Here is a 13,062-nt window from a genome sequence, read left to right as displayed (position 1 = left end):
GTAGAGGCCATCTCCATGGCCTATAAAAACTGGGGAGTATACGGATTAAAATATATGTGATAAAGCCCAACTGGCCACAGACAATCTATGTAAAAGTGGCCAGATGGTGGACACAGCTCTAGTAGTGTGCCCTAACCCTCTTTAGCAGGACCAGCCCCCAGCTTTTATAGGCCATGGAGATGGCCTCTACAATCCAATGTGAAAGACTGCAGAGAGATGCTGTCAGAGTTATACCTCGTTCTAACACTTATTAAATAACTGGAGAAGAAAGACATGAAGCAATTGAGTCCGTTTTACTTGCAAGGAGAGCAATCAGAGACGCACATTACAGCATGCCTCCAACAGCTCTGGCGTCCTTCATCGCATCTCCTTCTTTTATTTGGTACAGGGCATTAGGTTCATTAGGGTTCACATAAAATCACACCATATTAGTTAATAATTATGTATTACACGTAGTCTAATGAATTGATCTTTGGTCGAGTCATGGTGACTGGACTCTGGTTCATCATAGTCTGCTTGTTGTTGGTTCTCAGGTCGCGGTCATGCTGTCCTGCAAACTTAAAACCTTTGCTCTGAGATTTGTTAATGATTAAGAGTTGTCAGTAATATTCCAAGGATTAATACATATTCGTGCTTAAAGGATATGAATAAAAAGAAGTAATTACATGATAACATATATACATTTTTCCAACAGATGCCCTTATCCAGAGCGACTTCCAATCAGTAGTTACAGGGACAGTCCCCCCCTGGAGCAACTTAGGGTTAAGTGCCTTGCTCAGGGACACAATGGTAGAAAGTGGGGTTTGAACCTGGGTCTTCTGGTTCATAGGCGAGTGTGTTAGCCACTAGGCCACTACCGACTTGCTCCAGCAGGTTCTGCAGAAAGGTTTGACAGAGAGGGGCCGCCAAAATCAAGGTCAGCGCATCATGCCTGACCCTCTCTATCATTGTCGAGATCTACTCCACTGTAGGAAACACATAAAGGAAAAACACTTCGGCAGCCAAAAGAGGAGGGGACGTCCAAAATCACAAGCGGTTACCTTGCACAACGGTCCCCTCTACCTAGGGCTACAGTGCACATGCACACCAGTCAACCATCTTGGCAGCGAGACAGCCTGTAAGAGATGCAGTTGGGACTCTTGCCGGTCCACTTAGGAGATGGTGTAACAGTGGGAACACCGTTCATTGCATTTTGTGGTAAGCTTTCTTTGCAGCAGGTGAAAGAAACACTCAGCAGGACCTGAGGTGGACCAAGACGATTTTATTGGTAAACGTTATTATGCTTCACGTCATTCTTCAAAGTTAATCATACATCGCAACCAACCATATGTCTTTACCTTATTTACATTTACATTTACGCCATTTGGCAGACGCCCTTATCCAGAGCGACTTACAACGTGCTTTCAAGTTACCATCGATGAAGAGATCAATTCCGGTTCACTAGGACCCCAACTATGAATACATCTATTTAATTCACTCTGTTGTAGATTCTGTACACAAAGTTTGACAACAAGAAAATTACAATTTAATCTAAATATTCTTTAAAGAGGAAGGTCTTGAGCTGTCGTTTGAAGGTGCTCAGTGACTGAGCTGTTCTGACCTCGAGGGGAAGTTCATTCCACCACCGAGGGGCCAAGACGGAGAAGAGTCTAGATGAATGTTTTCCTTTTACCTTATCTTACATAGTCTCTTATTTGACATTTTGAATTAATACCGTTCACAATCCAGTGTACAAAAAATTTGTATCAGTTTTTTCTGAAAAAAAAAAAAACCCACAAAGACACGATTTCCTGTCTGCGCCAAACATTGTAGTTGGTGAATGGTGTTCACCAATGACATCATTTCCTTGAATGCTCCCTCAACTCCTATAGGCCGCTCTCCTCGTCCCGCCTCTCTCTTCCTCCTTTGCATTTAGTGCTACAGACACACAAAAATCGCATTCTGGAGCATAGAATCACGGGACTGCCTAACAGTGGCTGTAATTATGCACCAAAGCTGAATTTCAGAACGAGACTTCACATACAGTATTAGGGGACTAATATTCATGTCATGGAACCTTTAAAGTGCTAAATGTCTAAAAAGCTCAGCTCACACTGTTTTTTCCTTCTGCATGTATCAGCTGGTGCTTTTTAAGGTACCAAGATGTTGTAAATGTTTTGTAACAAAATAAGCAGCCATAAGGTTTCTCTCCAGTATGTACCCTCTGGTGTTTTTTAAGGATTGATTCTAGTGAAAAACTCCTCCCACACTCTGTACAATGATAGGGCTTCTCTCCAGTATGGATCCTGTGGTGTTTTTTAAGACTTGATGCTTCTGAAAAACTCCTCCCACACTCTGTACACTGGTAGGGCTTTTCTCCAGTATGGATCCTCTGGTGGTTTTTAAGGCTTGATTCTTGTGAAAAACTCCTCCCACACTCTGTGCACTGGTAGGGCTTCTCTCCAGTATGGATCCTCTGGTGTTTTTGAAGGTGTGATGCTAGTGAAAAACTCTTCCCACACTCTGTGCACTGGTAGGGCTTCTCTCCAGTATGGATCATCTGGTGGTTTCTAAGGCTTGATGCTACTGAAAAACTCCTCCCACACTCTGTACACTGGTAGGGCTTCTCTCCAGTATGGATCCTCTGGTGTTTTTTAAGGTTTGATTCTTGTGAAAAACTCCTCCCACACTCTGTGCACTGGTAGGGCTTCTCTCCAGTATGGATCCTCTGGTGGTTTCTAAGGCTTGATGATTCTGAAAAACTCCTCCCACACTCTGTACACTGGTAGGGCTTCTCTCCAGTATGGATTCGCTGGTGTATTGTAAGCCTAGATGCTTTTCTAAAACTCCTCCCACACTCTGTGCACTGGTAGGGCTTCTCTCCAGTATGGATCCTCTGGTGGTTTCTAAGGCTTGATGATTCTGAAAAACTCCTCCCACACTCTGTACACTGGTAGGGCTTCTCTCCAGTATGGATCATCTGGTGAGTTTTAAGGTTTGATGCTTGTGTAAAACTCCTCCCACACTCTGTGCACTGGTAGGGCTTCTCTCCAGTATGGATCCTCTGGTGAATTTTAAGGCTTGATTCTCCTGAAAAAGTCCTCCCACACTCTGTACACTGGTAGGGCTTCCCTCCAGCATGCATCACTTTGTATTTTTGGTTCTTTTCCATTTTTATATAAAACTCAGTTTCAGACTCTTTATGTCCATCTTGGTCTGCAACTGAAACAAGAAAAACATGTAAAAACCATGGTTATTGTAGGTAATGTACAGTTTATGTCAAAAATAAGTTAATGTACTGCAAGGGTTAGCTAGTTTATTTAGCTGATTTATTTAGTCAAAAACAGAAAATCACAAAATGAGTCACTGATGTTTGTTGCTAACACATTTAAGTGATTTTTAAATCGTTTTTGTTGTGTACAAGATGTGAAAGGGCTTAATCTTTACCTGAAAGGCAACACGGAGCAGTAGATGCTTTTGTTGAAGCAGGACTAAACTTAACCCGAGTTGCTCAAGGGAAAATATCCCTTAAACTGCTGTTTGTAAGTTACTCCGGATAAGTGCGTCTTCTAATTGTGCTTTTAAAATATTGAACAAAAACTCTCTAAAGACTGTGGCGATAAATTAACCTCCTTAATGCTACATGCTGGAAATGACATCTTTTATATCACTTTAGTTGTCATCTTTATCTAAACCCACAAAACACACGTAGCACAAGAAAATTAAATAGATTCAAACTGATCTTACAAGTAGTTCTGCATCCGTGTCGGATTCGTAACAAGCTTGCTGCATTCTTCTCTACTTCTCCGCCATTTCATGCGGGAACAATTAGGTGTGGGGACGTATGACGTCATGTCCCAAGAGGCGGGACAATATTTACTACGACAGCCAACCAAATGACAGCTTGTACTTCCTTTTTCATCAGAGCCAATCGGAGAAGTCGAACGCAGCAAATCCTTTCGGGACGTCGCTGTGTTACGAGTGACCAGAATGTGAACAAATTTTCTCACTTGTCTGCTAGAAACTCTCCTGAAAAACCAGTCGGGTTTAAACAGTTTCCTTTACAAACGACCAAATACAGCGGTACAAAACAACCTAGAACAACAACCTAGAATAACCTTAAAGCACGTTGTTTTGAAGATATGTCACTACTAGAATTTACAACCTACTATTAATTTTTTTTTTAGTTCTGCACTCTGAACATTTCGTCTTTTGTACTTCTCTTGCACCGCTAGCATAGAAGCTAAAGTAGTTTAGCAGGCGTTGGGGGCGGAGTTTTAGCGCTCAGTGTGTATTTCACGGTCCTGCTGCACACGTCAGTCTGAAAGTTGAGTCGTGGCAAATGGACTTTCTTTCTTTAATGTAGAGACGTTTCATTCTGCATCCACAGAACTTTATCAATTAGAGGGAAGTTGGCTTGTGACAAATTAATCCTCCAGGTTGGTTTCTCCTCAATCCTGCCTTGAATAGGCTCGATAAGGAGGAGGGGGTGGGTGGATGTGACAGCCCCGCCCTGGCAGCTCATCCTTCCCCATGTTAAGTGGTCGTTAAATGTAACCAACCTGGTGGACGTGTGAATTGGGCCTGGGTCCTTTGTCCTTAAGGTGAAGGTACAGCACTGATTCTGTCCCTGAGGTGTTGCTCCTTCTGTGGTCACAAGCCAACGTCCCTCATATTGACTGTATCTGTTGATACAGACTGAAACGTCTCTACCATAAAGAAAGAAAGTCCAGTTGCAATGACTCATTTACATTTACAGCATTTATCAGACGCCCTTATCCAGAGCGACTTACAATCAGTATTACAGGGACAGTCTCCCTGGGGCAATTTAGGGTTAAGTGTCTTGCTCAGGGACACAATGGTAGTAAGTGGGATTCGAACCCGGGTCTTCTGGTTCATAGGCGAGTGTGTTACCCACTAGGCTACTACCACCCTCAACTTTCTCAACTTTCAGACAAATTCTCCTGGATGACTGAGAATCTTTACAGACATGTCACCCTAGATTGCGCTGGGCAGCGAAAGACGATGAACAACGTGAGATCACAGACGAAGACAAGCAGCTGGGAAAAATGTTTCCCGGCTGAAGGTAGTCTGAGAGTGAAATGTAAAAATATGTCAAAATAATACTACACGACAATGGTTAGCTGAATTAATTTATTATTGAGTGTATAATTGTGTACTTTGAGAGCAATAAACAGACCTGTCTCTTTCTTAATAATAAAATCTGTCACTTTTAAAAAGCATTTTATGTTGGACTTTTTTTGTTGTCTTTGACTAAAATTTCAATTTGTTTTATGATCTGACATTTAAATGTGACACATTGAAGGGAACAAACACCTCTTCCCTCCACTGTTTCTACTCGCAGCACGGTTACGATATCTGACGGTGCCTGTCAAAAAAAACGCGACCTCTTGTCCCTGTTCATGGTTAGAAGGGTAAATGTTGAAGTTACAGGTATTAGAGGATGAAGTAAGTTACCTGAAATGGTTTGGTGTGTTTGTGTTGCATTTCTCTATGAAACCTCGTTAAAATAATGAGGGCCACTGGATAATTACAAGGCTTGATGTTTCACTTGGCCTCTACAATCCAGTGTGAAAGACGCTGGCCTTGTGCTGGCTTCACGAAGCAGACAAACAGGTGCTGACATGAACAAAATGCCTGCTTGCACTGAGCAGAGCAGATCAAGGTTCCTCTCCATTGTGAAAGGTTGGCAGAGAAAAGGACTGCAGCTAAAAAGCCAAAGAACTGAAAGACTTTGGCATAAAGTCCAGAGCGACTTCCAATCAGTAGTTACAGGGACAGTCCCCCCCTGGAGCAATTTAGGGTTAACTGCCTTGCTCAGGGACACAATGGTAGAAAGTGGGGTTTGAACCTGGGTCTTCTGGTTCATAGGCGAGTGTGTTAGCCACTAGGCCACTACCGACTTGCTCCAGCAGGTTCTGCAGAAAGGTTTGACAGAGAGGGGCCGCCAAAATCAAGGTCAGCGCACCCTGCCTGACCCTCTCTATCATTGTCGAGATCTACTCCACTGTAGGAAACACATAAAGGAAAAACACTTCGGCAGCCAAAAGAGGAGGGGACGTCCAAAATCACAAGCGGTTACCTTGCACAACGGTCCCCTCTACCTAGGGCTACAGTGCACATGCACACCAGTCAACCATCTTGGCAGCGAGACAGCCTGTAAGAGATGCAGTTGGGACTCTTGCCGGTCCTCTTAGGAGATGGTGTAACAGTGGGAACACCGTTCATTGCATTTTGTGGTAAGCTTTCTTTGCAGCAGGTGAAAGAAACACTCAGCAGGACCTGAGGTGGACCAAGACGATTTTATTGGTAAACGTTATTATGCTTCATGTCATTCTTCAAAGTTAATCATACATCGCAACCAACCATATGTCTTTACCTTATTTACATTTACATTTACGGCATTTGGCAGACGCCCTTATCCAGAGCGACTTACAACGTGCTTTCAAGTTACCATCGATGAAGAGATCAATTCCGGTTCACTAGGACCCCAACTATGAATACATCTATTTAATTCACTCTGTTGTAGATTCTGTACACAAAGTTTGACAACAAGAAAATTACAATTTAATCTAAATATTCTTTAAAGAGGGAGGTCTTGAGCTGTCGTTTGAAGGTGCTCAGTGACTGAGCTGTTCTGACCTCGAGGGGAAGTTCATTCCACCACCGAGGGGCCAAGACGGAGAAGAGTCTAGATGAATGTTTTCCTTTTACCTTATCTTACATAGTCTCTTATTTGACATTTTGAATTAATACCGTTCACAATCCAGTGTACAAAAAATTTGTATCAGTTTTTTCTGAAAAAAAAAAAAAAACACAAAGACACGACTTCCTGTCTGCGCCAAACATTGTAGTTGGTGAATGGTGTTCACCAATGACATCATTTCCTTGAATGCTCCCTCAACTCCTATAGGCCGCTCTCCTCGTCCCGCCTCTCTCTTCCTCCTTTGCATTTAGTGCTACAGACACACAAAAATCGCATTCTGGAGCATAGAATCACGGGACTGCCTAAAAGTGGCAGTAATTATTAGAGGTGGGAATCACCAGAGACCCCACGATACGATATTATCACGATATTTAACTCACGATACAATATTATTGCGATTTTAAACATTCTGCGATATGCTAAGTATTGCGATACGATATATTGTGATAATCACGTTTTTTTCCAACTGCAAATTATGTCCATAAAGGTAAACTTTGTCAAAATACATTTAATCTTACAAAAATAGTCTTTAGTCATTCACTTTCATCATTTTTATTGCTGACAAACTGTTACTGACATAGAATTACAGGTACTTTGAACAGTATAAATTGCAAAAAGTTATGCAGCAACTTCAGCAGCTTAATAATTTTAAAGTAAATCTCTGTTAAATGAAAATAAACTAAAAATGTAGATTTGCATTAACTAAATAAAAATGTTAAACGACAATAAAATTAAACCTGTTCTCTTAAATTAAGATAAGCAAAATGACCTGTTTGTTGATGCATTAAAAGAACAGTTAAAGACATTTGGACAGTGAAGGAATGTCTGCATGAAGTACGTTATGGATTGTGTTATTCTCTTAGCTCGCTCTGAATTGGGAGGTAGTTTTGTTAAGCTAAGTGTGTCCAGCGTTGGTTGATTTTTCAGTGGAGCTGGTTTAGCTTTGCCGTCCTCAGCTAACAATATCTCAGGATGGTGGCGGGTGAGATGAGCCCTCATGTTCGTAGTATTTCCAGAATACTTTACTTTCATACGACACTCCTTGCAAATCGTGTGTGTCATATCCATCTTTTTTGTCCCATCCTTGTCAAAAAATCCAAAATACATCCAGACGTTTGACTTAAACACGGACGGCGCTTTCCTAATCTCTTTCTCTGCCTCCATTTTTGTTTTACCGAATTCATCCCACACGCTGACTCTCACCTTTGCTGACCTCACTAAAGAAAACGCCCAACAGCACCACCCGGTGGAGTAAAAAATGTATTGCTTTAATCATTGTACTAACAGTTTGATTTGTTTATTTAAATTTGTGTACAAAATATCGATATTTGGTGTCCCTGTATCGATACAATATCACCATGCAAAATATCGCGATACTATGCTGTATCGATTTTTTCCCCCACCCCTAGTAATTATGCACCAAAGCTGAATTTCAGAACGAGACTTCACATACAGTATTAGGGGACTAATATTCATGTCATGGAACCTTTAAAGTGCTAAATGTCTAAAAAGCTCAGCTCACACTGTTTTTTCCTTCTGCATGTATCAGCTGGTGCTTTTTAAGGTACCAAGATGTTGTAAATGTTTTGTAACAAAATACGCAGCCATAAGGTTTCTCTCCAGTATGGATCCACTGGTGGTTTTTAAGGCTTGATTCTTGTGAAAAACTCCTCCCACACTCTGTGCACTGGTAGGGCTTCTCTCCAGTATGGATCCTCTGGTGTTTTTGAAGGTGTGATGCTAGTGAAAAACTCCTCCCACACTCTGTGCACTGGTAGGGCTTCTCTCCAGTATGGATCCTCTGGTGTTTTTTTAAGGTTTGATTCTTGTGAAAAACTCCTCCCACACTCTGTGCACTGGTAGGGCTTCTCTCCAGTATGGATCCTCTGGTGGTTTCTAAGGCTTGATGCTTCTGAAAAACTCCTCCCACACTCTGTACACTGGTAGGGCTTCTCTCCAGTATGGATCTTTTGGTGGTTTCTAAAACTTGATGCTTCTGAAAAACTCCTCCCACACTCTGTACACTGGTAGGGCTTCTCTCCAGTATGGATTCGCTGGTGTATTTTAAGCTGAGATGCTTTTGTAAAACTCCTCCCACACTCTGTACACTGGTAGGGCTTCTCTCCAGTATGGATCTTTTGGTGGTTTCTAAAACTTGATGCTTCTGAAAAACTCCTCCCACACTCTGTACACTGGTAGGGCTTCTCTCCAGTATGGATCATCTGGTGAGTTTTAAGGCTTGATGCTTGTGTAAAACTCCTCCCACACTCTGTACACTGGTAGGGCTTCTCTCCAGTATGGATTCGCTGGTGTATTTTAAGCTGAGATGCTTTTGTAAAACTCCTCCCACACTCTGTACACTGGTAGGGCTTCTCTCCAGTATGGATCCTCTGGTGAGTTTTAAGGCTTGATGATTCTGAAAAACTCCTCCCACACTCTGTGCACTGGTAGGGCTTCTCTCCAGTATGGATCCTCTGGTGAGTTTTAAGGCTTGATGATTCTGAAAAACTCCTCCCACACTCTGTACACTGGTAGGGCTTCTCTCCAGTATGGATCCTCTGGTGGTTTCTAAGGCTTGATGCTTCTGAAAAACTCCTCCCACACTCTGTGCACTGGTAGGGCTTCTCTCCAGTATGGATCCTCTGGTGGTTTCTAAGGCTTGATGCTTCTGAAAAACTCCTCCCACACTCTGTACACTGGTAGGGCTTCTCTCCAGTATGGATCCTCTGGTGTTTTTTAAGGTTTGATTCTTGTGAAAAACTCCTCCCACACTCTGTGCACTGGTAGGGCTTCTCTCCAGTATGGATCCTCTGGTGGTTTCTAAGGCTTGATGATTCTGAAAAACTCCTCCCACACTCTGTACACTGGTAGGGCTTCTCTCCAGTATGGATCTTTTGGTGTTTTTTAAGGTTTGATTCTTGTGAAAAACTCCTCCCACACTCTGTGCACTGGTAGGGCTTCTCTCCAGTATGGATCTTTTGGTGGTTTCTAAAACTTGATGCTTCTGAAAAACTCCTCCCACACTCTGTACACTGGTAGGGCTTCTCTCCAGTATGGATTCGCTGGTGTATTTTAAGCTGAGATGCTTTTGTAAAACTCCTCCCACACTCTGTACACTGGTAGGGCTTCTCTCCAGTATGGATCATCTGGTGAGTTTTAAGGTTTGATGCTTGTGTAAAACTCCTCCCACACTCTGTGCACTGGTAGGGCTTCTCTCCAGTATGGATCCTCTGGTGAATTTTAAGGCTTGATTCTCCTGAAAAAGTCCTCCCACACTCTGTACACTGGTAGGGCTTCCCTCCAGCATGCATCACTTTGTATTTTTGGTTCTTTTCCATTTTTATATAAAACTCAGTTTCAGACTCTTTATGTCCATCTTGGTCTGCAACTGAAACAAGAAAAACATGTAAAAACCATGGTTATTGTAGGTAATGTACAGTTTATGTCAAAAATAAGTTAATGTACTGCAAGGGTTAGCTAGTTTATTTAGCTGATTTATTTAGTCAAAAACAGAAAATCACAAAATGAGTCACTGATGTTTGTTGCTAACACATTTAAGTGATTTTTAAATCGTTTTTGTTGTGTACAAGATGTGAAAGGGCTTAATCTTTACCTGAAAGGCAACACGGAGCAGTAGATGCTTTTGTTGAAGCAGGACTAAACTTAACCCGAGTTGCTCAAGGGAAAATATCCCTTAAACTGCTGTTTGTAAGTTACTCCGGATAAGTGCGTCTTCTAATTGTGCTTTTAAAATATTGAACAAAAACTCTCTAAAGACTGTGGCGATAAATTAACCTCCTTAATGCTACATGCTGGAAATGACATCTTTTATATCACTTTAGTTGTCATCTTTATCTAAACCCACAAAACACACGTAGCACAAGAAAATTAAATAGATTCAAACTGATCTTACAAGTAGTTCTGCATCCGTGTCGGATTCGTAACAAGCTTGCTGCATTCTTCTCTACTTCTCCGCCATTTCATGCGGGAACAATTAGGTGTGGGGACGTATGACGTCATGTCCCAAGAGGCGGGACAATATTTACTACGACAGCCAACCAAATGACAGCTTGTACTTCCTTTTTCATCAGAGCCAATCGGAGAAGTCGAACGCAGCAAATCCTTTCGGGACGTCGCTGTGTTACGAGTGACCAGAATGTGAACAAATTTTCTCACTTGTCTGCTAGAAACTCTCCTGAAAAACCAGTCGGGTTTAAACAGTTTCCTTTACAAACGACCAAATACAGCGGTACAAAACAACCTAGAACAACAACCTAGAACAACCTTAAAGCACGTTGTTTTGAAGATATGTCACTACTAGAATTTACAACCTACTATTAATTTTTTTTTTAGTTCTGCACTCTGAACATTTCGTCTTTTGTACTTCTCTTGCACCGCTAGCATAGAAGCTAAAGTAGTTTAGCAGGCGTTGGGGGCGGAGTTTTAGCGCTCAGTGTGTATTTCACGGTCCTGCTGCACACGTCAGTCTGAAAGTTGAGTCGTGGCAAATGGACTTTCTTTCTTTAATGTAGAGACGTTTCATTCTGCATCCACAGAACTTTATCAATTAGAGGAAAGTTGGCTTGTGACAAATTAATCCTCCAGGTTGGTTTCTCCTCAATCCTGCCTTGAATAGGCTCGATAAGGAGGAGGGGGTGGGTGGATGTGACAGCCCCGCCCTGGCAGCTCATCCTTCCCCATGTTAAGTGGTCGTTAAATGTAACCAACCTGGTGGACGTGTGAATTGGGCCTGGGTCCTTTGTCCTTAAGGTGAAGGTACAGCACTGATTCTGTCCCTGAGGTGTTGCTCCTTCTGTGGTCACAAGCCAACGTCCCTCATATTGACTGTATCTGTTGATACAGACTGAAACGTCTCTACCATAAAGAAAGAAAGTCCAGTTGCAATGACTCATTTACATTTACAGCATTTATCAGACGCCCTTATCCAGAGCGACTTACAATCAGTATTACAGGGACAGTCTCCCTGGGGCAATTTAGGGTTAAGTGTCTTGCTCAGGGACACAATGGTAGTAAGTGGGATTCGAACCCGGGTCTTCTGGTTCATAGGCGAGTGTGTTACCCACTAGGCTACTACCACCCTCAACTTTCTCAACTTTCAGACAAATTCTCCTGGATGACTGAGAATCTTTACAGACATGTCACCCTAGATTGCGCTGGGCAGCGAAAGACGATGAACAACGTGAGATCACAGACGAAGACAAGCAGCTGGGAAAAATGTTTCCCGGCTGAAGGTAGTCTGAGAGTGAAATGTAAAAATATGTCAAAATAATACTACACGACAATGGTTAGCTGAATTAATTTATTATTGAGTGTATAATTGTGTACTTTGAGAGCAATAAACAGACCTGTCTCTTTCTTAATAATAAAATCTGTCACTTTTAAAAAGCATTTTATGTTGGACTTGTGTTGTCTTTGACTAAAATTTCAATTTGTTTTATGATCTGACATTTAAATGTGACACATTGAAGGGAACAAACACCTCTTCCCTCCACTGTTTCTACTCGCAGCACGGTTACGATATCTGACGGTGCCTGTCAAAAAAAACGCGACCTCTTGTCCCTGTTCATGGTTAGAAGGGTAAATGTTGAAGTTACAGGTATTAGAGGATGAAGTAAGTTACCTGAAATGGTTTGGTGTGTTTGTGTTGCATTTCTCTATGAAACCTCGTTAAAATAATGAGGGCCACTGGATAATTACAAGGCTTGATGTTTCACTTGGCCTCTACAATCCAGTGTGAAAGACGCTGGCCTTGTGCTGGCTTCACAAAGCAGACAAACAGGTGCTGACATGAACAAAATGCCTGCTTGCAATGCTTGCACTGAGCAGAGCAGATCAAGGTTCCTCTCCATTGTGAAAGGTTGGCAGAGAAAAGGACTGCAGCTAAAAAGCCAAAGAACTGAAAGACTTTGGCATAACTTTAGGCATATAGGTTAAATTTGGCTAGAATGTAACCATAGTGTCGCCAGGCACAAACTGCATAGATCTGGGGTGAACAGAGAGAGCCTGGAGGTCGCCCACTCACCTGGCTGAAGTCAGTGCCAGCAGAAATGCAGTTTTGAAGGAAACCACATTAATATCCACTGATGCTATGAGCTTAAATGGAGCTCCACATGAAGCCTCCAGAACTAGGGTGAGATCCGAAGGATCCCATTTTACATTTAGAGCATTTATCAGATGCCCTTATCCAGAGCGACTTCCAATCAGTAGTTACAGGGATAGTCCCCCCCCTTGGAGCAACTTAGGGTTAAGTGCTTTGCTCAGGGACACAATGGTAGAAAGTGGGGTTTGAACCTGGGTCTTCTGGTTCATAGGCGAGTGTGTTAGCCACTAGGCCA

The 13,062-nt window shown here is 42.3% G+C and overlaps 2 protein-coding genes across 2 annotated transcripts; both read right to left on the bottom strand.

Moving 5' to 3' along the window:
- Positions 1 to 1,585: 1,585 nt before the first annotated feature.
- On the bottom strand, positions 1,586 to 3,860 carry LOC114789909 (zinc finger protein 239-like). Its single transcript, XM_028979415.1, has 2 exons — positions 3,727 to 3,860; positions 1,586 to 3,201 (listed from the first exon to the last, which is right to left on the bottom strand). The coding sequence occupies exon 2, from the start codon at positions 3,149 to 3,151 to the stop codon at positions 2,084 to 2,086; it is 1,068 nt and encodes a 355-aa protein (XP_028835248.1). The 5' UTR covers positions 3,152 to 3,201; positions 3,727 to 3,860; the 3' UTR covers positions 1,586 to 2,083.
- Positions 3,861 to 7,239: 3,379 nt separating this feature from the next.
- On the bottom strand, positions 7,240 to 10,753 carry LOC114789635 (zinc finger protein 845-like). The gene is given in 3 exon segments (XM_028978874.1): positions 7,240 to 8,520; positions 8,522 to 10,094; positions 10,620 to 10,753. Coding segments are annotated over 2 exon segments (1,824 nt in total). The 5' UTR covers positions 10,045 to 10,094; positions 10,620 to 10,753; the 3' UTR covers positions 7,240 to 8,219.
- Positions 10,754 to 13,062: the final 2,309 nt, after the last annotated feature.

The sequence above is a fragment of the Denticeps clupeoides genome, chromosome 1 (genome assembly GCF_900700375.1).
Source record: "Denticeps clupeoides chromosome 1, fDenClu1.1, whole genome shotgun sequence".
Classification (NCBI taxonomy): Eukaryota; Metazoa; Chordata; class Actinopteri; order Clupeiformes; family Denticipitidae; genus Denticeps; species Denticeps clupeoides.
The sequence above is the reverse complement of the archived record's forward strand: the minus strand, read 5'-3'. Positions and strand labels throughout refer to the sequence as shown.

Bases quoted from the DNA above. Each gene is read 5' to 3' on its own strand.
- LOC114789909 (XM_028979415.1), bottom strand. From the start codon at position 3,151: ATGGAAAAGAACCAAAAATACAAAGTGATGCATGCTGGAGGGAAGCCC.